This window comes from Danio rerio, chromosome 14 (genome assembly GCF_052040795.2).
Source record: "Danio rerio strain M-AB ecotype USA chromosome 14, GRCz13ab, whole genome shotgun sequence".
Taxonomy (NCBI): domain Eukaryota; kingdom Metazoa; phylum Chordata; class Actinopteri; order Cypriniformes; family Danionidae; genus Danio; species Danio rerio.
Genome location: NC_141034.1, coordinates 57148256 through 57169954, shown reverse-complemented (window position 1 = coordinate 57169954; position 21699 = coordinate 57148256). Strand labels below are relative to the sequence as shown.

General features: G+C 38.2%; 1 protein-coding gene across 4 annotated transcripts in view; it reads left to right on the top strand.

The window, feature by feature from the left end:
* Positions 1-21699, top strand: part of abhd18 (abhydrolase domain containing 18) — a 31811-nt gene that overhangs the window by 9256 nt on the left and 856 nt on the right. The window contains exons 6-13 of one of the 4 annotated variants that reach the window (XR_015506794.1): positions 1590-1674; positions 2800-2827; positions 3441-3579; positions 6903-6992; positions 8442-8543; positions 12836-12976; positions 14568-14771; positions 21202-21364. Coding sequence is in view for 1 of the 4 variants with exons in the window: in NM_001013347.2 (NP_001013365.2) it covers positions 1590-1674; positions 2800-2827; positions 3441-3579; positions 6903-6992; positions 8442-8543; positions 12832-12976; positions 14568-14771; positions 21202-21364 (956 nt within the window). In the remaining 3 variants the exon portion in view is untranslated. 4 annotated transcript variants of the gene reach the window in all.

Here is a 21699-nt window from a genome sequence, read left to right as displayed (position 1 = left end):
TTTGGGGTCTGTAAGAGTTTTTTATATACTTATACTCACTGGCCACTTTATTAGGAACAACTGTTACTAATAACTGCTTGTTAACACACATTTCTAATCAGCCAATCACATGGCAGCAGCTCAATGCATTTAGGCATGTAGACATGGTCAAGAGGATCTGCTGCAGTTCAGAGCGAGCATCAGAATGGGGAGAAAGGGGATTTAAGTGACTTTGAACGTGGCATGGTTGTTGCTGCCAAATGGGCTGCTCTGAGTATTTCAGAAACTGCTGATCTACTGGGATTTTCACGCACAACCATCTCTAGAGTTTACAGAGAATGCTCCGACAAAGAGAAAATATCCAGTGAGCAGCAGTTCTGTGGGCGCAAATGCCTTGTTGATGAGGCCAGATGTCAGAGGAGAATGGCCAGACTGGTTCCAGCTGATAGAAAGGCAACAGTAACTCAAATAAGCACTCGTTACAACCGAGCTCTGCAGAAGAGCATCTCTGAACACACAACACGGCCAACCTTGAGGCGGATGGGCTACAGCAGCAGAAGAGCACACCGGGTGCCGCTCCTGTCAGCTAAGATCTGGAATGTAGTGGTGTGGGAGAGATTTTTTGGCACACATTGGGCCATTAGTACCAATTGAGCATGGTGTCAACGCCACAGCCTACCTGAGTATTGCTGCTGACCATGTCCATCCCTTTATGAGCACAGTGTCTCCATCTTCTGATGGCTACTTCCAGCAGGATAACGCAGCATGTCATAAAGCTCAATCATCTCAGACTGGTTTCTTGAACATGACGATGAGTTCACTGTACTCAAATGGCCTCCACAGTCACCAGAGCTCAATCCAATAAAGCAGCTTTGGGATGTGGTGAAACGGGAGATTGGCATCATGGATGTGCAGCCGACAAATCTGCAGCAACTGTGATGCTATCATGTCAATATGGAGCAAAATCTCTGAGGAATATTTCCAGCAGCTTGTTGAATCTACGCCATGAAGGATTAAAGCAGTTCTAGAGGCAAAAAGGGGTCCAACTCAGTACTAGTAAGGTGTACCTAATAAAGTGGCCGGTTAGTAAATATATGTAAATTATGATGTTCTAATTATGACAGAATCAAAACATTATACTGTGTTTTCATGTAATACTGGAATAATTATGCTGAAACGTCATATAATTTACATTTGAATATACATTCACATAGAAAATAGTAATTTCAAATTTTAATAATATGTCATTGTGTTGTAGATTTAACTATATATTTGGTCAAATAAATACAGCATTGGTCACTAAAAAGAAACTGTGTAGGTACCACTGCATTGCATTACCATACTAATGCATTTTTGTTGTATATCTATCTTTTTTTGCACTTTAATGTCTTCTTCACAGTCAGCTTTATTAAATCTCAAAATGTACATTTGTAAAATTTTTGCAAAATCGCTTTTTAAAACTGTAATGGTTCAATTTTATTGTATTTCATGTTTGATAAAAACATGCAATAATTGTCTAATTATAAATGTATAGTTTATTTACTGTAAGTATTAAATAATTACTGTTTCATCTGAATTCTGTGCATCTGTATTGTTTTTTATTTCCCCAGTTTTTCTGGAGAAGACGAACACTAATGGCCAGGCCGATGGTTAAAGAATCAGGGATGGCGTCTCTTCTGCTGGAGAATCCGTATTATATCCTTACACAAAGCTAAATTACAGTCGCAGTAATTTGCTATGTAGATTATACTTAAACAGTTAAGAGTAATCAATCACAAAATATAATTTTTTGGGTGAACTAACACTAAGCATAGGGTGGAGGCGGGGTTTAACTTCATCTGCTTCATCTGTCATCTGCTCATTAACCATACTTACAGTGATTGGCTGATGGGGAAAGGGAGGAGTCTTTGTTAGAGATTTAAGCTGTGGTCACACTTCACTTTTTTTTCCCCATAGACTTCTATTCATACGCACTCAAATGCAGCAGACTGGAAATTGAAAAGTTTAATTTATGGAAACTCTATAGAGCACAATAATATGTTGCTATATAAAAAAATTATATATATTTAAAAATAAAATAGGATAAAATTCTTTCAAGTGTCACAGTTTAACATATTTACCAAATTGGTTTTAGTAACCACAATAATTTCTGTTTATGGAACGTATATTTGCATAAATATATAATTTTTTTATTGTGATTTTTTTTTTTGTTTGTTATTAATCTTATATATATATTTGTGAACATATTATTGACCAAATGGGAATAATATGTTATAATAATAATAAATAATAATAATAATAAATAATAATAATAATTAGTCTTCACATTATTGAAAGCTCATTTTGCTCAAATGTTTTTATATTTAAAATCTATAAATGTAACCAGATTTCTATTTATTGAGCATATTTTTGCATAAATATATATTTTTAAAACTGTCAAGTAATAATACAAATAAATTTATTACAAATAAATGTAAATATATATTTGCGAACAAATTTCTGACTGTTTGGGGATTGTTTTCAAAAGGTTTTCTTTCTTAAGCAGATATATATTATTAACTAGTAATATTTAAATATATTTTATTATATTAATATATTTTAAATGCTTTTAAAAATATACTTTCTTTTACAAATCTAAAAATATCAAATTTTATTGCTGAAACATCTTGATAAATACTCAGAGCAAAGTCTTAAATTTTAAACACCCGCTATTTTAATTTATTCTCCAAAATCTGCAAGTTATTGGATATTTTTAATAGCTTTTAAGATGTTTTATTAATAGAGTTATATCTCATATCTCTCCTTGACTCTGAGCTGCACACGGATACAGAAAACCCAAAGACCAGCTGTGAGTGTTTGTTTACTGTAATGGTGATATTAATGTCCAGTCTTTGTGGCATGCAGCATTTTTCTGAACAATGCATGTTCACAGTGGTATTTATGTGATGATAGCAAAAACTTACCTGATTAGATTGCTTATTAACTGATTTAAAGACAAAATAAAGTCAGTAATATTATCTCTTAGATTACACATTTAGGTTTGTCTAAGTAACCTGACTACTTTTAAATTACATTAAGAAACACTTTACAATAAGATGTCATCATAATTTGTGTATTTACTAGCATGAACTATGTATAAAGCAGCTTTTTTAGTTGTGTCCCAAGTCCATGCAGAATGTTTGGTTTTGGGTCAGAGTTTAATTCAATTCATCCTTATTTCTATAGTGCTTTTACAATGTAGATTGTCGCAGCAGCTGAACACAGACGTTCAGAGTTAAAGTTCAGTTCAGTTCAGTTTAGTTCAGTGTGGTTTAATTTTCACTACTGAAAGTCCAAACACTGAAGAACAAATTCATCCATGCGCAGTACTCCACAAGTCCCAAGTATATTAATTTTGGTGCATTTTTAGAGTCTGAGTAATTTTAGTTAGTTTTTTTTCCTCTGTATGTGATGTGTTTCAGTCGCTCGAGTCTGAAGAACGTGTCAGACCTGTTTGTGATGGGCGGAGCGCTGATTCTGGAGTCGGCTGCGCTTCTGCACTGGCTGGAGAGAGACGGATTCTGGCCACTGGGCATGACTGGCATCTCTATGGGTGGACATGTAGGTTCATTTACCTTTCCCTTCATTGGGGATTTAACCAGTCATTCAACTCAACATTCACAATACTGATAAGATTTTAATGATTTTTCTAAGACAATAAGTTGCATATTTCTTTGTAAAATAGAAATATATTTGATCGAATAACAAAACTAAATTGCCATTTTAAAACTAATTAAAAGTCAAATTAAATAATGATAACACACATAAAACTTATAATCAGACATATACTCTTTTTTTCCCTTTTTATTTGTAATTTTAAAACCCTTTTTTTTTCAGAACACCCCTTCCCCTGCATTTAAGCCCCCAACACAGGGCTATTCAATTGGTGGCCTGTGGGCCGAATCTGGCCCCCGAGGCACTTTGTTCCGGCCCTCCAAACAGTGTGACCAAGACATCAAAAATAGATTTAGTTCAGTCGACAAACGGCCGCTATAGTTATGAAGTAAAGTGCGTCTGTTCAATAACAGCACGAGCTGCAGTTAAAGGCTGCACAGAGTGTGAGTCATCATAAGCGCACGCAGTGGCGCAAAAAGGGGGTATGCAGTATATGCGGCGCATAGGGGTGCCACACATGGGGGGCGCCATTGTGCCAAAACAATTTTTTTAATTATTCATATTAAAAGTTTCAAATAATTTATATATATATATATATATATATATATATATATATATATATATATTTTGTTAAAAAATTTTATTTAGCATTTTATACGCGTATAATATTGTATTTTATTAAATTAAAAAATCACTCCACCCCCCACCCACCCCCATTTTTCATACCATATACATGTTTTTTATGAATTTATTATGTATCATATTGATTCATCAGGCCTTTTGGTAACTTCTTAGCTCCAAACTATTTTAATTTTAGCTACAAACAAAGTTATAACATTTCAATTAAATAGAACATTTGTTTGTTTCTGTTTTTTTTTTTTTTTACTCTAAACATTTGACAGTCTTTTTTATTTAACTTTTAGCAGTTTCAGTCAATTGTTCTTCCAAAGACAGACCTTACACTTCTCACAGTATGCATGTGAGAAGTAATTGCAATGTTCTTTTGCCCTTTAGGACTCCCATGTCTATCATTTTGTTTTGACAAATGTAGTACAAAAAGTCCAAAAGCAAGGCTAGTCAAGGTGATATAATCATTTAGTGAGGGAAAATTAAATTGAGAAGAAATTTGGGGTGGTAAGAGATGCATTTCTTTGCGACTTAACATGCTTAATGTAATTATACCTTTTACTACTTCATACTATTTCAGGTGTGTTCAGAACTGCGAAACTGTATTTTTTGAAGCATATTGATATCTTTATGAAAAAATATCTATAATTTATTGATGGAAATATTTTCCACATTTTATCACTTGCCTGTTATAAAATATAGTTGGATTGAAGGGGGGGCGCGCAAAAGTTGAAGCCGCATACCCATCAGTAAATGTGCAGTTGCGCCCCTGAGCGCACGCAGTAGAAAACATCTCACGGTGAGAGTTGTGCGTGCCTTTCAGTGCAATGTAAACAAAAGATCTGTTAGACGAATTACTAATAAAATGATTATGTATGCATGAATGCAGATGGAAACAACAGTTAATCTAAATAGCTGCTTACCTAATATAAAGCTTGAATTTACATTAGACGTGATAACCGTGAAACAGTGATTATTCTTCAGACTATATAATTGTACAACCAAAATCTATAATTGTTGCATCACCAATTGTTATGCAGTTCAAACATATGAATGTGTCTGAATGTAGATGAAGCCTACTTCAGCAATGCACTGCTTCTGTTGTGCTCTGAAATACTAAGGGTGTCACGATCCTCCAAATCCTCGATACGATTACATTTTAGATTCTAAAGTCATGATTCGATTCGATTATGAATAATTAATTGATTAATGACCAATTAATTATTTGTAGCCTACCGTTTAAACTACCTGACCTGCATGTTCTGTGTTTTACCCATAAACAAATCATACAGTAAATGAATAAAGGCAAGACACACACATAATTACCACCTGTCAATCATTTTTTCTGCGGGACTCGTGAATAGGCAGTGATCTGTGTCGTTATAATGGCGTCGGTAAAAAAGACGCACAACCAACAGGAACCAGCCAACAGTATCTGAGGTGTTCGCTAAAATGACTCAGTACAAGTGAGTGAAAGATTGAAGCAGTCCTCTGACTGCCTGGACCTGCTGTCTCGAGCGCATGGCTGTGTGTGCGTCTGTGTGTGTGTGGTCACGTGATGTGCATTTTCAGAGGTAGAGAGGAAGGAGGGCTGCTCAGAAATGCTACACGCCACTGTGGATGTCAAATCGTTGTCGTTCTAAAATGCCATTTAAAAACAAAGACAGTGTAAACAGGGCCTGAGTGTGAACTTTTCGCCAGCGGATTTGCAACGGGGGCGGGCAGAGGATCTCGATGCTGGTGTTGTCTATCGGAGGAACCGTTTAATACGTACATAGCAGAGCTTGCAAAACTGAGTTTTTTTTTTGTCGACAACACGAACGTTGTCAACATAACTCACTGGAAATCCAAAATGCTTCCACACCGGCGACTTCATGGAAAGAGGAGAGGGTTTAAGCTCTGTCGACGGGTCTCCTGCGTCTGCAGGTCAACAAGCACTTCAACAAGCCTGTTTTTTCCCACATTTGAATGGTTGTAAAAAGTCTATTGTACAATGAAGTATTATTATGTAGTTTCAAAATACAATATATTAACATTTGAATGTAGAAAAAGCCAACATGGGTGTCTTAGTGAGCAAAAATATACAGCATATGTGCTCTTATATACAGTTGTGTCATCACTCATATAGCAAGTCATATCTCTCCGGCCCTTCGTTTGGGATGCTTTTCATGAACCAGCCCCCATGACCAACTAATTAATTAGCCCTGACCTAACAGATGAGAATATACTTTGTTTTTAATCATGATAATAAAGTTTGCCATCATAACTTCTTCAGAGGAAACATTTGTAAATCCAATTGCACAACACAAGCAAGTTACACTTAAGATGGGAAGCATTTTATAATACTTTTCCACCTCTTCTGGAAAATATTAGCATATTTTTACCCTTTTAATATTATTTACCCTTTTAACATCAAATTACAAAATCTAAATAACCTTAAGAATGATGTGTTTCTATTCTTAAAGTGTTTGTGCCTATATCATTATATAATCACTTGCATAAATTGGTATTAAAATAAAATTGATTGCAAAACTTTGCAATATATAGCACAATAACAAGGATTTATCATGACCTACTGTACCAACCAGTCAGCTGTGTTGTTTTTGTTCCTATGCAAACCTATTCATTTTGTTTCTCCCTAGATGGCTTCGTTAGCTGTTACCAACTGGCCCAAACCCATTCCTCTCATACCGTGTTTATCCTGGACGACTGCTTCAAGTGTTTTTACCACAGTAAGGTTCAGATTATTCATTTGGTGCAGCATCTCGGTAGTTTTTTTTAATATAAGACGAATGTGTTGCATGAATACAACATGCATCATGCAAAGATAAAAGAAATCAGTTATTATGCCACAGCCAGATCACCCTGCAGCCCAAGAGCGGTCCCTCACTGAAGCTAAGCAGGGCTGAGCCTGGTCAGTATCTGGACGGAAGACCACTAGGGAACACTAGGTTGCAGTTGGAAGTGGTGTTAGTGAGGCCAGCAGGGGGCGCTCAACCTGCGGTCTGTGTGAGTCCTAATGCCCCAGTATAGTGAAGGGGACACCATACTGTCAGTGAGCGCGGTCCTTTAGATGAGATCTTTAAACCGAGGTGCTCTGTGCTCTGTGCTCATTAAAAAATCCCATGGCACTTCTCGTGAAAGAGCAGGGGTGTAACCCCGGTGTCCTGGCCAAAGTTCCTCAATCGGCGATCATGGCCTTCCTATCATCCCCTTCCACTGAATTAGCTCCATCACTATCTCTCCACTGCACCTATAGCTGGTGTGTGGTGAAGCCCTGGTGCTGTTGTCCTGTGCCTGCCAGAGCATCATCCAAGTGGAGCTGTACACTGGTGGTGGTGTGGAGAGACCCCCCTCACGATTCTAAAGCATTTGGGGTGTATGGACATACACGATACATGCACTATATAAATACACACATTACATTACATTATTAGAAATAAAATAATAAAACTATTATGATTAGAAACTACTATTATGATTAGAAACTACTGAAATAAATTCAGTAGTGTTGGGGCGAAGACTAGAGGGGCAGTAAGTGGGAATTGTAGAATCCGCAGATGCAGAACCGCTGTGGGTCAGTCATCCTTTTCAGTAAAAGGTTCACATCTATGGAATGCCATGCCTGTTCATTTAAAGTTACAATCAGAACTCCCAGTTTTTTCTGTGAAGCTAAAAGAATGGTTGAAATCTTTACAGTAATGTGAACATTAAGCATTATTCTTTCAGGTTGGTCCCATTTACATTTCTCTTTATCCATATGGACTTGCATCTTATGTTTATGGCTCTGTAAATATTGTACATGTTTGCTGTATTGTGTTTTATTCTTGCCGGTTTTCTTTATTATTATTATTATTTATTTATTTTTTTATAATGTAAAGCCTAACCAGGGACAAGGGCTGCAAATTAGCTTTATGCTATATGCCCTATGTACACAACATCGGTTATCTTTGTAACCATGTCAAGTGTATTGTCCCTGTAAAATAAACAAGCAAATAAAATAAAAATAAAAATGTGCTAAAAAAACTCTCTTGTTAAACGGCACTTTATTTTTTACAAAGCAATTAAAATGTCATAGGGGGTGAAAGATTTTGTGCCAGCTTTCAAATCTTTTAATATCCCACAAAAGCCATCTGAGTGATTTATTGATTGCACCTAAAATGATCCGTTTGTTTGTGCAGGGTGTTTTAAGTCGAGCGGTGAACTGGAGAGAGCTGGAGAAGCAGTACGCGACACACACTGTCTATGAGGAGGAAATCATCAGCATGCTGGAGTATTGTGGGGTAGGTGTGTGTTTTACTGACTTATTACACTGCAGTCTGGAATATTTGTGGCATTTCAAGATATATTTACCCCAGATAACGATCGCTGAATAACTGTGCGATCACACCGAAGGCAGTGAGAGCGTCAAAGGTCGCTCTGGCTGCCCTGGCGACAACGCTGTCTGCCTTCAGCTCAGGCGACGAGAGCGTCAAAATTTGCTACATTGATCTTTAGAGGTGTGAACCTACACTAGTCTCACGGTTTGGTTCGGTTACGATTATCATGCCATCTATTCGGTTCAATTCGATATTTCGGTGCATCACGGTGCATTGACGGTGCTTTCCATACACAGTTTTATATTTTCTTCACAGCAGCATTTCTTGTATTAAAATGTATGAATATATTTATATTTATATATTATTTGTAATACAATTTTGTCATTTAATACAAACAGTCAGATTTATAAACTGTAACTTTAAACAAAACGAGCATTTAGCAAATAATATAAACAAATATAAATATCCCGCTCAATTTCTGATCCTTGTCTAGTTCTCTCACACCCCTTTGATTGGTCACACCCTCAACAAAAACGGTTGTGATTGGCTCTCGTGCGCTGCGTTCTTCACAGATGAGTGATGCTGATAAGCGGCAGGCGGCAGCGGCGATCTCACAGCTGATGCATGATAGACACGGTGGAGAAAACTCTGCAGACACGCGCTCGTGTCTGGATGCAAAAGTAACGCTGTAAAACAGCCGAGAGGAGAAGAAAAGCCACGCCAGCAGGTCAAATGGGCCAGTGTGTGTGTGAAAGAGAGAGAGAGACAGAGCGCACGCGAGAGAGAAATGGAGTACTTTCATTCTCTGGATCTCAGTGAAATAGGGGCTATTGTTGTATATGTCTGTGAAAGACTGATCCAGCAAACACACACAGTGAAATTGTGCACAGTTTATGAGTTTTAAGTAGTTTAAGCGCTGTAAATACTCGCGCTCGTCTCCCTCGCGGCAGAGCGCATATGAGGTAAATGACGTCAGTAATAACCGGTTATGATTATTACTGAACCGATACCGAATTGTCCGCGTCTGCATCGCGATGCACAGAAGAAACGATTATTTTTGACACCCCTATTGATCTTGTATGTAAAGGGGCCGTTGCAGCATATCAGACACATTCCTGCATAACACATGCTTTTAGCGTGAAAATGTTGCACACTTTTTTTATTAAATTTATATAACAATGTAAGATCAAGTTGTGTGTGGTGTGGCTTTGCTCCACCTAATTATCCATTGTGTCCATATGTCTGAAATATCCTGAAGCAGCGATACTGTTTTGTATTGTCGCGTGAGATTTACGCTTTTTTAAAGAAAAATAATAATATATGACATTAATGCACATCTGGAACTCGCCAGTAACTTATTTAATGCATGTTCCTGTGAGAAAACATTATAAATAATTGGACACCTGGCGACCGCAATCATCGAACCCTTGGCAACAACAGTGGTCGGAGCCAAAGTTCACAGGTCTGTGTTCTCTGAACTCCTCTCAAGCGGTGGACTTCTTCATTCTCATTGGTTGCCACCGAACCACGTGATAGTCATTACCATAAAGGTAAGTTGATTTCAACTCTCCTCGATGCCCACACTGGTGAAGACGTGCCCGCTGCTCCTTGCTGCTTATCGCCGGCGGCTCTCATTGAAAATAAATGACTTCCGGCTACTTTGACGCTCGCGCTGCTTTCGGTGTGAACCTACAGTAACACAGACTCATCTGGAAACTAAGAGTCATCTTGTGAATATGTTCTCATCTATACATTTACATCCACATTCATATGTGTCTGCTCGTTTGGCAAAAAAATTATCCTCAAAAACAAGTTACTGCAATTAGAAATTACAAACTACAACATTTCAATTAAATTTGATTGTTTATTGCTTCTTTTGATTTTTCATTTTTATTACAATTCATTCATTTTTTTGTCGGCTTAGTCCCTTTATTAATTCGGGGTCGCCACAGCGGAATGAACTGCCAACTTATCCAGCAGGTTTTTACGCAGCGGATTACTTATTATTTAATATTTTCCTACGGGAAAGAGGCAGTGGCGCAATAGGTAGTGCTGTCGCCTCACAGCAAGAAGGTCGCTGGTTCGAACCTCGGCTCAACCTCTGTGTGGAGTTTGCATGTTCTCCCTGCCTTCGCGTGGGTTTCCTCCGGGTGTTTCGGTTTCCCCCACAATCCAAAGACATGCGGAACAGGTGAATTGGGTAGGCTAAATTGTCCGTAGTGTATGTGTGTGTGTGTGTGTGTGGATGTTTCCCAGAGATGGGTTGCGGCTGGAAGGGCATCTGCTGCGTAAAAAACTTGCTGTATAAGTTGGCGGTTCATTCCGCCGTGGCGACCCCAGATTAATAAAGGGACTAAGCCGACAAGAAAATGATGATGATTGATGATTGATTTTCCTACAGCATATTAATTTGGGTGTCATTTTAATACTTTTTAAGGCTAGAATTAATCAAGCGATTTTTACCAGATGTCTCAGATGTTAACCCATGGCCAGGGTCAGAATCTGTGGATTTCTGTGGATAATTTTGGTGAAAGTCTTTTGGATAATTATTTTGGAAGTATCATAACTAAAACCTCAATATGTGAAATAAAAAGTTATATCATTTTCAACTTTAATGTTTAAATTGAGAAACCAATTAGTAGGGGTGTCAAAATTAATTGTTTCTTTGGTGCACCGCGATGCAGACGCGGACAATTCGGTATCGATTCAGTAATAATCATAACCGGTTATTATGTAGTGACGTCATTTATCTCCTATGCGCTCTGTCGTGAGGGAGGTGAGCGCCGGTATTTACAACACTCAGTCAACTCAGGGCCGGCCCGTGGCATAGGCACCATAGGCAAATGCTTAGGGCGCTGTATATCCAGTGGGGCGCCAGAAATGAGCGCGCTTCAGTTGGTTTTGTTTTCGATATTCTTGACACACATTCAGTTACAGACGGCAATAACTCAAAATCCTCTTACCCTAAAAAGATCTAAAGTGTGTTTCCTACAGAAAGACAAAGCTGGTTATGTTTCACAGCTGTCTTTCTTTTTTTCGCTTGACATTACGAGCACTGCTCCGTTTAAGCCCTCGCAGTCTGTGTTTACTTTAGCCGGCAGAGCTCGCGCTGAGAGGAGCTCTCTGTAAGGGACCGTCGGCAAAGTGCTTATTTTTTTCGGTTTTTTTGCTCCGCTCAGCGCGAGCTCTCCCTGTTGCAAGGGCTTAAGTGTGTGTGTTTGTGTGTGTGTGTGTGTGTGCGCGTGTGTGTTTGTTTGTTTGATGCTATGTTTGTGAATGTGTTTGAATGAGAGACAGTGTGTTGCTGTGTGTCTGTGTGTTTATACAGACAGCTTGTTATAGCCTCCCCCCTAAAATATAACACTATATATGGAAAGCATCGTCAATGCACCGTGATGCACCGAGATATCGGATTGAACCGAATCGATGGCATGATAATCGTAACCGAACCGAACCGTGAGACCAGTATAGGTTCACACCTCTACCAATTAGATTCACTTTATTTGGTAAAAAAAGCAAGTCTCTCATATAATATCTCTACTAAAAGACTGAAAATATTACTGTACAAACTGCATTGTACATAAATCAGATGAACAATTTCACATTAGTCAATAGAATTACTGTAATTAATTTAAAAACTGAATAAATATAGATTTACACACATTTACTTAAGTAAATAAACAGAATTAATGATAGGCAAAAATCTGCAGAAATCTGCGGAAAATCTGCGCGCACAGATTCTGTGTGGGCCTACCCATGGCTTTTGATTAAAGTTCCCACTCTGTTTGTTCTGCAAAAATCCTGCTACTGTACAACACTTTCTATTGGACTGTCCTGCTTTTAGTGACTGCAGAAGGGTTTTTAATGAAATCAACTTACTCAAGGAGATATTCAGCAAAGTGTCGCCTGAAAATATTCTACAAAAAAAAAAAAAAGTCATCGAATTTGTTTTCATCTGTTTGTGATATTTAATTGTATATTTATTAATGAAATGTTAATGCTGGTGTTTCTGACATTAAAAAAATATGATATGGGACTGACTAATCTGATGTATATGCACAGAGTTATTATTGTAGAAAATCCTGTAGAAAATATTAATGTAAAGGAGAGATCTGTGAGGGGTCAATGCATTTATTTATCAAACGGCTGATTTGTGTGCTTGATCCTGCAGCACACAAACACTGAAGGTCCCAGACAGTGAGATGAGATGTTGAAGGTGCAGCATTTTCAGCGATACGCCCTTGTGTTTCAGACAGACTCTTTCCGCATGGGGCAGGAGTTTGTGAAAAATGCCCCAGGCAGTTTTGATGGTCTGGATTTGACTCAGGAGCTTCTGCAGAGCGGGCAGCAGGTGGCGCTGCGCTCCTCCTATTCTGGACGTCCCGCTTCAGACCAAGGTTATTATAGTTTTGCATTTTTTAATTCATTTTTATTTTGATTTTGAATTTCAGTTGATGTTTTTAGTAGCTTTAGTTGAGTTTTTAACGTTGTGAACACATTTCTGTGTTTTGCCTTTATGTATTTTCAGTTTTAGTGTAAATTCATGCAGTGTAAAGTTGAGGTTTTGCACAGCTTACATGAGCTCTTATGTAAAACACTTGATATAAAATAAACAGTCACTGAAAACAAAACCACACAAATGCAACTTAAAAAAATTAAGAAAAGTAAAAAAAAATAAGAAACAGTTATGTTTATATAGAGAAAATACGTCTACCGGCCACTTTATTAGGTACACTTTTCACTGCTCGTTAATGCAAATTTCTAATCAGCCAGATGGCAGCAGCTCAATGCATTTAGGCATGTAGACATGGTCAAGACGATCTGCTACAGTTCAGAGCGAGCATCAGAATGGGGAAGGAAGGGGATTTAAGTGACTTTGAACGTGGCATGGTTGTTGGTGCCAGATTGGCTGCTCTGAGTATTTCAGAAACTGCTGATCTACTGGGATTTTCATGCACAACCATCTCTAGGGTCTACAGAGAATGCTCTGACAAAGAGGAAATATCCAGTGAGCGGCAGTTCTGTGGGCGCAAATGCCTTGTTGATGAGGCCAGAGGCCAGAGGAGAATGGCCAGACTGGTTCCAGCTGATAGAAAGGCAACAGTAACTCAAATAAGCACTCGCTACAACCGAGCTCTGCAGAAGAGCATCTCTGAACACACAACACGTCCAACCTTGAGGCGGATGGGCTACAGCAGCAGAAGAGCACACCGGGTGCCGCTCCTGTCAGCTAAGAACAGGAAACTGAGGCTACAATTCACACAGACTCACCAAAACTGGACAATAGAAGATTGGAGAAACGTTGCTGCTCTGATGAGTCTCCATTTCTGCTGACACATTCAGATGCTCGGCTCACAATTTGGCCTCAACAACATGAAAGCATGGATCATCCTGCCTTGTATCAGCGGTTCAGGCTGGTGGTGGTGGTGTAATGGTGTGGGGGAGATTTTCTTTGGGTCCATTAGTACCAATTGAGCATCAACGCCACAGCCTACCTGAGTATTGCTGCTGACCATGTCCATCCCTTTATGAGCACAGTGTCTCCATCTTCTGATGGCTACTTCCAGCAGGATAACGCAGCATGTCATAAAGCTCAATCATCTCAGACTGCTTTCTTGAACATGACGATGAGTTCACTGTACTCAAATGTAATCCTACTCTAGCACATGTTTTAAACAACAGATGACCTTTCAGCTGCAACCAAGTACTGGGAAACACCCATGCACACTCATTCACATGCACACTTGTATACTATGAACAATTTAGTTGATCAGTTCCCTTATAGCGCATGTGTTTGGACTGTGGGGGAAACCGGAGCACACCCACGCCAACACAGGGGGAACATGCAAACTCCACACAGAAACATCAAATGACCCAGTCGGGACTCAAACCTGCGACCTTCTAGCTGTGACTTTGCTCTAACTTTATTCCAGGTCATGAAATGTTTTTGAGCACTAGGTTTGTTTGACTGAAGTCTCCTCGTTTCAGACTCGTCTGTGCTGATGGGTCGGCGGGAGCGGGATGGTCTGGATCAGATGCTGTCCGCCGTTAGCAGCAGCGCTCCACATTTAGACATGCTACACGCTAAGAGCATCGCCTGCGGATCGGGACAGCGGCAGTCACTGCAGCGCGAGTCTCTCTGCTTCATGAAGGGCGTAATGGATGAATGCACACACATCGCCAACTTTTCAGGTACGCAGGTGCTTTTATCTCTGATGGGGTTTGGCTTAAAGGGACAGTTCACCCGAAAACAAACATTCACTCAGCATTTACTCAAGCAGTTCCAAGTCTTAGAGTTTCAAATGAAGATGATTTGAAGAATGTTGAAACTCGGTGGGCATTTACACTTATTTTAGGAATATCAAACACCATGGAAGTCAATGCACACTGATGTCCAACATTGTTTAGAAAATATACTATGCTTTTCTGCAGTAAATATACAGGTTTGAATGATATGAGTATGTTATGGCAGAATAAAAAATTTGGGGTGAACTTTCGCTTATATACATGATAGATAGATTGACCGGTAAATTGAAAGCTTTGCCTTTCGGCTCAGCTCCTTCTTTACCACAACAGACCGGTTCATCTACCGCATTTCTGCTGCCGCGGCATCAATCCGCCTGTCAATCTCACACTCCATCCTTTCCTCTCTTGTAAACAAAACCCCAAGATACTTGACCTCCTCCACCTGGGGTAAGGACTTTTCTCCAACCTGGAGATGGCAAACCACCTTTTTCCGGTGGAGCACCATGGCTTTGGACTTGAAGGTGCTGATTCTCATCCCAGCCGCGTGACACACGGCAGCAAACCGCCCAAATGCATGCTGAAGGTCCATGTTTGATGAAGCCAACAGAACAACATCATCTGTGAATAACAGAGATGAAATCATATATATATATATATATATATTAGGGTTGGGCATCTAAGCTATAATGCCGATCCGATACGCATCTCGATACAAAGAATACGATCCGATATATTAGCGATACATTTGTGACATATTGCGATGCAACACGATACGATTCACACCCATATCACGATACGATGCGATATTTCAGCACTAACTAATTAGATCAAGTTTATGAGATGATGTGAAAGAGGATGCTGTGCCATTGAATGAGTTTGATTATTTATTAACCAAGCAAAACCAAGACTTTTTTTACAAACTGGCTTTTCTCTCAGAGCCAGAGTGTCAGTTTACAGTAGAGGGCCATTTTAGAACATATAGCACATATTATTTAAGTATTTTCAAGATAAACAGAATGTATAAGTGCAATATATATTAAAATATATATATTTGCACTCTTTCAACATAAAGGTTTATCATTGCACAACAAGAATTGTGATATAACTTTTCAACTATGAAAACAAGTTTTACAAAGATATTTTGCCACTGAATATTCAAAACTTAAGGTGGTGAACTAGCAGTGTTATGCTGCTTTGAAACATCACTGTCACTGTAAACAACAGGCTAATAAAAATATAATTAAATACAAATTAACAGGAGGAGGTGTTTAAAACCTTCGTTCTCCGTGACACTAGGCTGAATATCTTTGCAGATGAACAATGCAGCAACATTCGTTATTGGCGTAGAGCGAGCAGAACTGTTGCGCATGGAGAAAACTTTCAATGCTTTTCTCACCACTTTTGGAGCTGGTAGCTACAGTTGAAGCAGTGTGAAAGCCGGGGATGCAGGAACACTGGAAGATGCTTTCACAACAACACCGAGGCGCCGCTTCAAGTGAGATTTCAGATTAGTCGTACTGCCCGTGTATTTTACAGATGCGCGGCACATTTTGCAAATTGCATCTGTCCTGTCATGTCGTCCATCCTTAAATCCATAATGTTGCCATACTTTAGATTTAAAACTCAGTGAGGAATAAAATGTTTGTTTTGCTTCTCGCGCTTTCTGAGGGCGCTCCACTAGCTTCATCCGCACACCTGATACACTGAGTTGTAGTGTAAGTGTACACATCCGCAAGTCCGTTGCTAAGGTTTACTTTATGTAGGTCGATTAAATTATGCGCCAAAAACAGGTTGACAACACTTGTTAATAAATAAAAAATACATTCTATATTAAAAATATAAGCTGTATCTCGGAAAAATCGATGCATCTCGCAAAAACCGATGCATCTCGATTTGCTTCCAAAATTTCATTCATCCTCTGCTGCTCTACCGATGCACTCGCATCGTGCACGCGCATGACCGCGTATCGATACATATCGGTTAATCTTCCCATCCCTAATATAGATATATATATATATATATATATATATATATATATCATATATTTATCAAGCTTTTATATACAACTATATACAATCAAAATATATATTTAAAATTTTGATTATGATTGTGTGTGTATATATATATATATATATATATATATATATATATATATATATATATATACAATCACAATCAAAGCTTTAAATATATATTTTGATTGTATATAGTTGTATATAAAAGCTTGATTGTATATAGATCAAAATAATTAAGACAAAACAAAATACTAAACCATATGTGAAGAGTTCAAATGCAAAAAGCACTAAGTGACGTCTGAAATTTTCTCCAAATTTAGAAAAGTAGGTTCAATAATTTGACTTTTTTTTCTAGGAAGAATAAGTTCCTTTTTAATTCCCTTAAAAGTGAAATAATTGAACATAAACACCAGTGCAATGTTAAATTTAGAAAAAAAAAATTATTAATAAAAAAAAAAAATAATAATAAAAAAATAAATGTGTATATATATGTAGTATATATATATACTAGGGGTGTCACGATTTCGATTTTTAATCGAAATCGATCGAAATTTATGCTCAATTTCGATTATCGAATCAAAAAATAGAATCGTCGATGCTGCCACGCCCCCATGTCACGTCAGCTTGGCTTGCCAAGTGGGAAAAAACAGGCTTGTTGAAGTGTTTGTTAAACTGCAGACGCAGGAGACCCGTCGACAGAGCTTAAACCCTCTCCTCTTTCAATGAAGTCGCCGGTGTGGAAGCATTTTGGATTTCCAGTGAGTTATGTTGACAACGTTCGTGTTGTCGACAAAAAAACACAGTTTTGCAAGCTCTGCTATGTACGTATTACGTACGGTTCGTCCGATAGACAACACCGGCATCGCGATCCTCCGCCCGCCCCCGTTGCAAATCCGCTGGCGAAAAGTTCACACTCAGGCCCTGTTTACACTGTCTTTGTTTTTAATTGTAGCATTTCTGAGCAGCCCTCCTTCCTCTCTACCTCTGAAAATGCACATCACGTGACCACACACACACAGACGCACACACAGCCATGCGCTCGAGACAGCAGGTCCAGGCAGTCAGAGGACTGCTTCAATCTTTCACTCACTTGTACTTAGTCATTTTAGCGAACACCTCAGATACTGTTGGCTGGTTCCTGTTGGTTGTGTGTCTTTTTTACCGACGCCATTATAACGACACAGATCACTGCCTATTCACGAGTCCCGCAGAAAAAGTGATTGACAGGTGGTAATTATGTGTGTGTCTTGCCTTTATTCATTTACTGTATGATTTGTTTATGGGTAAAACAAAGACCAGGTAGGTCAGGTAGTTTAAACGGTAGGCTACAAATAATTAATTGGTCATTAATCAATTATTTATTCATAATCGAAAATCGAATCGTGCCTTTAGAATCAAAAATGTAATCGAAACGAGGATTTGGAGGATCGTGACACCCTTAATATATACGTATATATATATATATATATATATATATATATATATATATATATATATATATATATATATATATATATATATATACACGTGTATATGTATATATATATATATACGTATATAAATATTTATTTATATATATATATATATATATATATATATATTAAGGCTTTCAAAATTATCGCGTTAACGCACATGATTAATTTTAAATATTTAACACGTAAAAAAAAGTTTTTTTTATTTCCTGTTGTGGCCGTTGTGTGTTCAGGGCCGGCACGTGCATAGATGCAACCTAGGCGGCCGTTTTGGGCAGCAGTATAGTGAGGAAACCCCCCGGTCTTCACTTCATCCGCTACACCCACCCCCTCCCTCACGGTCCTCACTTTTATCCGCGAACCGTTCCCTTTCGGTTTGAGGGCGGCGTGATTGCCGTTTGCCCTGGCGGCCAGTGTGTTTAACGTGCACAGAAATTTGGATAAGACCAAGGACGCGCTTTTAGAAGGAAAGTTTCAGTATAAAACAATTAATGTCGCATCACCAGGCTCTCCTGCGTTTCTGGCAGCCTGTGGCATTTCCAGTCAAACACAAACACAACTTGCTGATTGAATAAAAGTCAGTATTCGCTAGGGCTATGAATAATTTCAGGCTTAAGTTGATATAAAAGCACATATTGATCGAAATAATTTGATTATGATTTTCCCCATACTCTAGCAGCTCTAGCAGAGGCCTGTCACCATATCTATTTTTTGTTGTATGATGTATATGGGACCAAAATGTATCGCGATAAACTATGCCACTATGTCAACTACTTATGCCAGAATGAGAATATAACATCATCACAATACAAGAACACTCTGCCAGAAAACACATCAAGTTTAATTCTGAAAAATATTTAATTTAATTATAGCCATTTTAACAGTTTAATAATCAGGCATTGGAGTCAGAATGTGAAAACGCATATCCTAAATAAACAATAATAAATGTTAACAAGATGAAGAGTAACAGAGGCTGTGAAATCTGCTGCCTGATCTATCTCAGCTGTCAGACACCCACATGAGAAAATACCATAGTCAATTATAGTAAATCATGCCCTTAGCCAGGGGGGGTTTGGGTGGTTCGAACAAACCACCCCCCACGGCCAAAAGGTCCAGAATTTGTCCTTTTAATTATTTTATGTAATTTAATATAATATATTTATTATACAAGTAATATAATATATTTATATTCAATATATATTGTAATAAAGTGTAATTTTAAATAACTCTGGCCAGTAATTCGAATCCCATAGAGCCTCAAAGCCACATTAATGTGACGCGAGTCACGTGACATAACCCACTGAGTGGTCACATTTGAATCTTTGATGCGACATCCATGGTGAGTTACGCTGTTGATCGAAAAGAGCAAGAAGGCAGAAAAGACAGGCATCGGCGTCATTATCACAAACTATTAAACATATATGTTCATAAAGACTGCCAAACAGGTAAGTGACATACTTCCTAACAGATGAAAATCTGAGGTTCTAGGCCAGGGGTGTCAAACTCAATTCCTGGAGGGCCGAAGCCCTGCACAGTTTAGTTCCAACCCTGCTCCAACACACTTACCTGTAGGTTTCAAACAAGCCTGAAGGACTCGATTAGTTTGATCAGGTGTGTTTAATTAGGGTTGGAACTAAACTGTGCAGAGCTGCGGCCCTCCAGGAACTGAGTTTGACACCTGTGCTCTAGGCTAACTGGCCGCATTAGCCTGAACATCCTGTATATTTATTGACTTGTCCAGTACATGATCTCCCTTTCCCTAGTTCTGACATTTTTTAAATAACTGCCCGATGAAGGCTTTAATGGCAAGCGGACTCCTCAGGGGATTTGCGATGCATTACAGATGAAGCTGGATAGGTATTATCAGTTTTTTGGACAAAATTAATATAAACTAAATAAATGACCTGGAGAAAATCTGACCTGCGCCTGAAACACATGTAGGTGCGCATTTACAGCCAAAATTATTTTAAAACATGTTTACTATCAGCATAAAACATGTTCTAACTTTTCAGACCTGTAGCCAGGGGGGTTCGGTTGGTTCGGAAGACCCACCCCTCACTGACAAAGGTCCAGAATTTGTCCCAAATGAGCTCATTTGTCCTATTTTCATCCTATTTTGACTGCTATGCCACCATAAATAATGCAAATAATCCATCAAAAAAGGCTTTTTTTTAACCAAAGAGGCTAGAAAAAATCTGAAGAATAAATTATTACTGTATTATTATTATTATTATTATTATTATTGTTATGTTTTGATTATTATTTTTTATTGAACTGGCCAAAATGTGACTGAGGACAGTTGAATGTGCTGGCCAGTTTGTTTTTTGTCTAATAAATGATAGTTTTTTTACTTTAAAACTTTAACAGATTGCTATTTTTCCTAATGACATATGATGTAATAAATTTGTATTTTAAAAATGAGTCTTGTTTGAATTTTTTTAACTGCAATTTTTAGGAAATATTTTTAGTACATCAAAAAGTGTGGTTATGATGACATCTGACTAGCTAATCCAGCAAAAAAATCTAAAAAATGCAGTATTTAAATCTCATAGTTAAATAGAAACAGAGGCATATAACTGCAAAAAGGTCATTTTTCGAGAAAAAAAGAACCACCCCTTACACCAGGCTGGCTACGGGCCTGTAAATACTACAGTGTTTTAAACCATACTGACACTGACACCTCCACTAGAGATCGAGATGTTGCACAATCAGCTGAAATGTTGGTAGGACTGATGTTGTATGTATGGGCGATTATATATCGCATCACCAGAAATGACTGAGGTCATGTCCATGTGTCGTGTGATAAGTCCATATATTGATTAATGTGACAGACTTACCAATAGGCTTGTTCTTTTTGTTTCCATTTGCACACATTCCCTTGTTTTGCAGTGCCTGTAGATCCCAGTCTGATCATTATAGTCCAGGCAAAGGAAGACGCGTATGTTCCCCGCACTGGAGTCCGCAGTTTACAGGAGATCTGGCCCGGCTGCGAGGTCCGATACCTCAACGGAGGACACATCAGCGCTTACCTCTTCAAACAAGGACTGTTTCGGTGAGCATATAATGTCTATAAGCGAATATTCTGTCATATTTACTGATTTACAGTAGGAGATATTTTAGACCATTTTCCTGGTTATATTCACCCCCTTGCAATTACAATTAAAGCTTCAAACATGATGTAAATTCGACTATTGCTGTGTATATTTTCAAATAAAATGTCTATTTAACAATAAAATGTTTTATTATTATTATTATTATTATTGTTATTAGTAAATGATGACAGAATTCAAAGTTTTGGGTGAACTATCCCTTTAAACTGTGACATGTTGGTTGATAGTAACTGTATGATCTCCACTGTTTAAATAAGCGCAGAAACATTTTAATTTA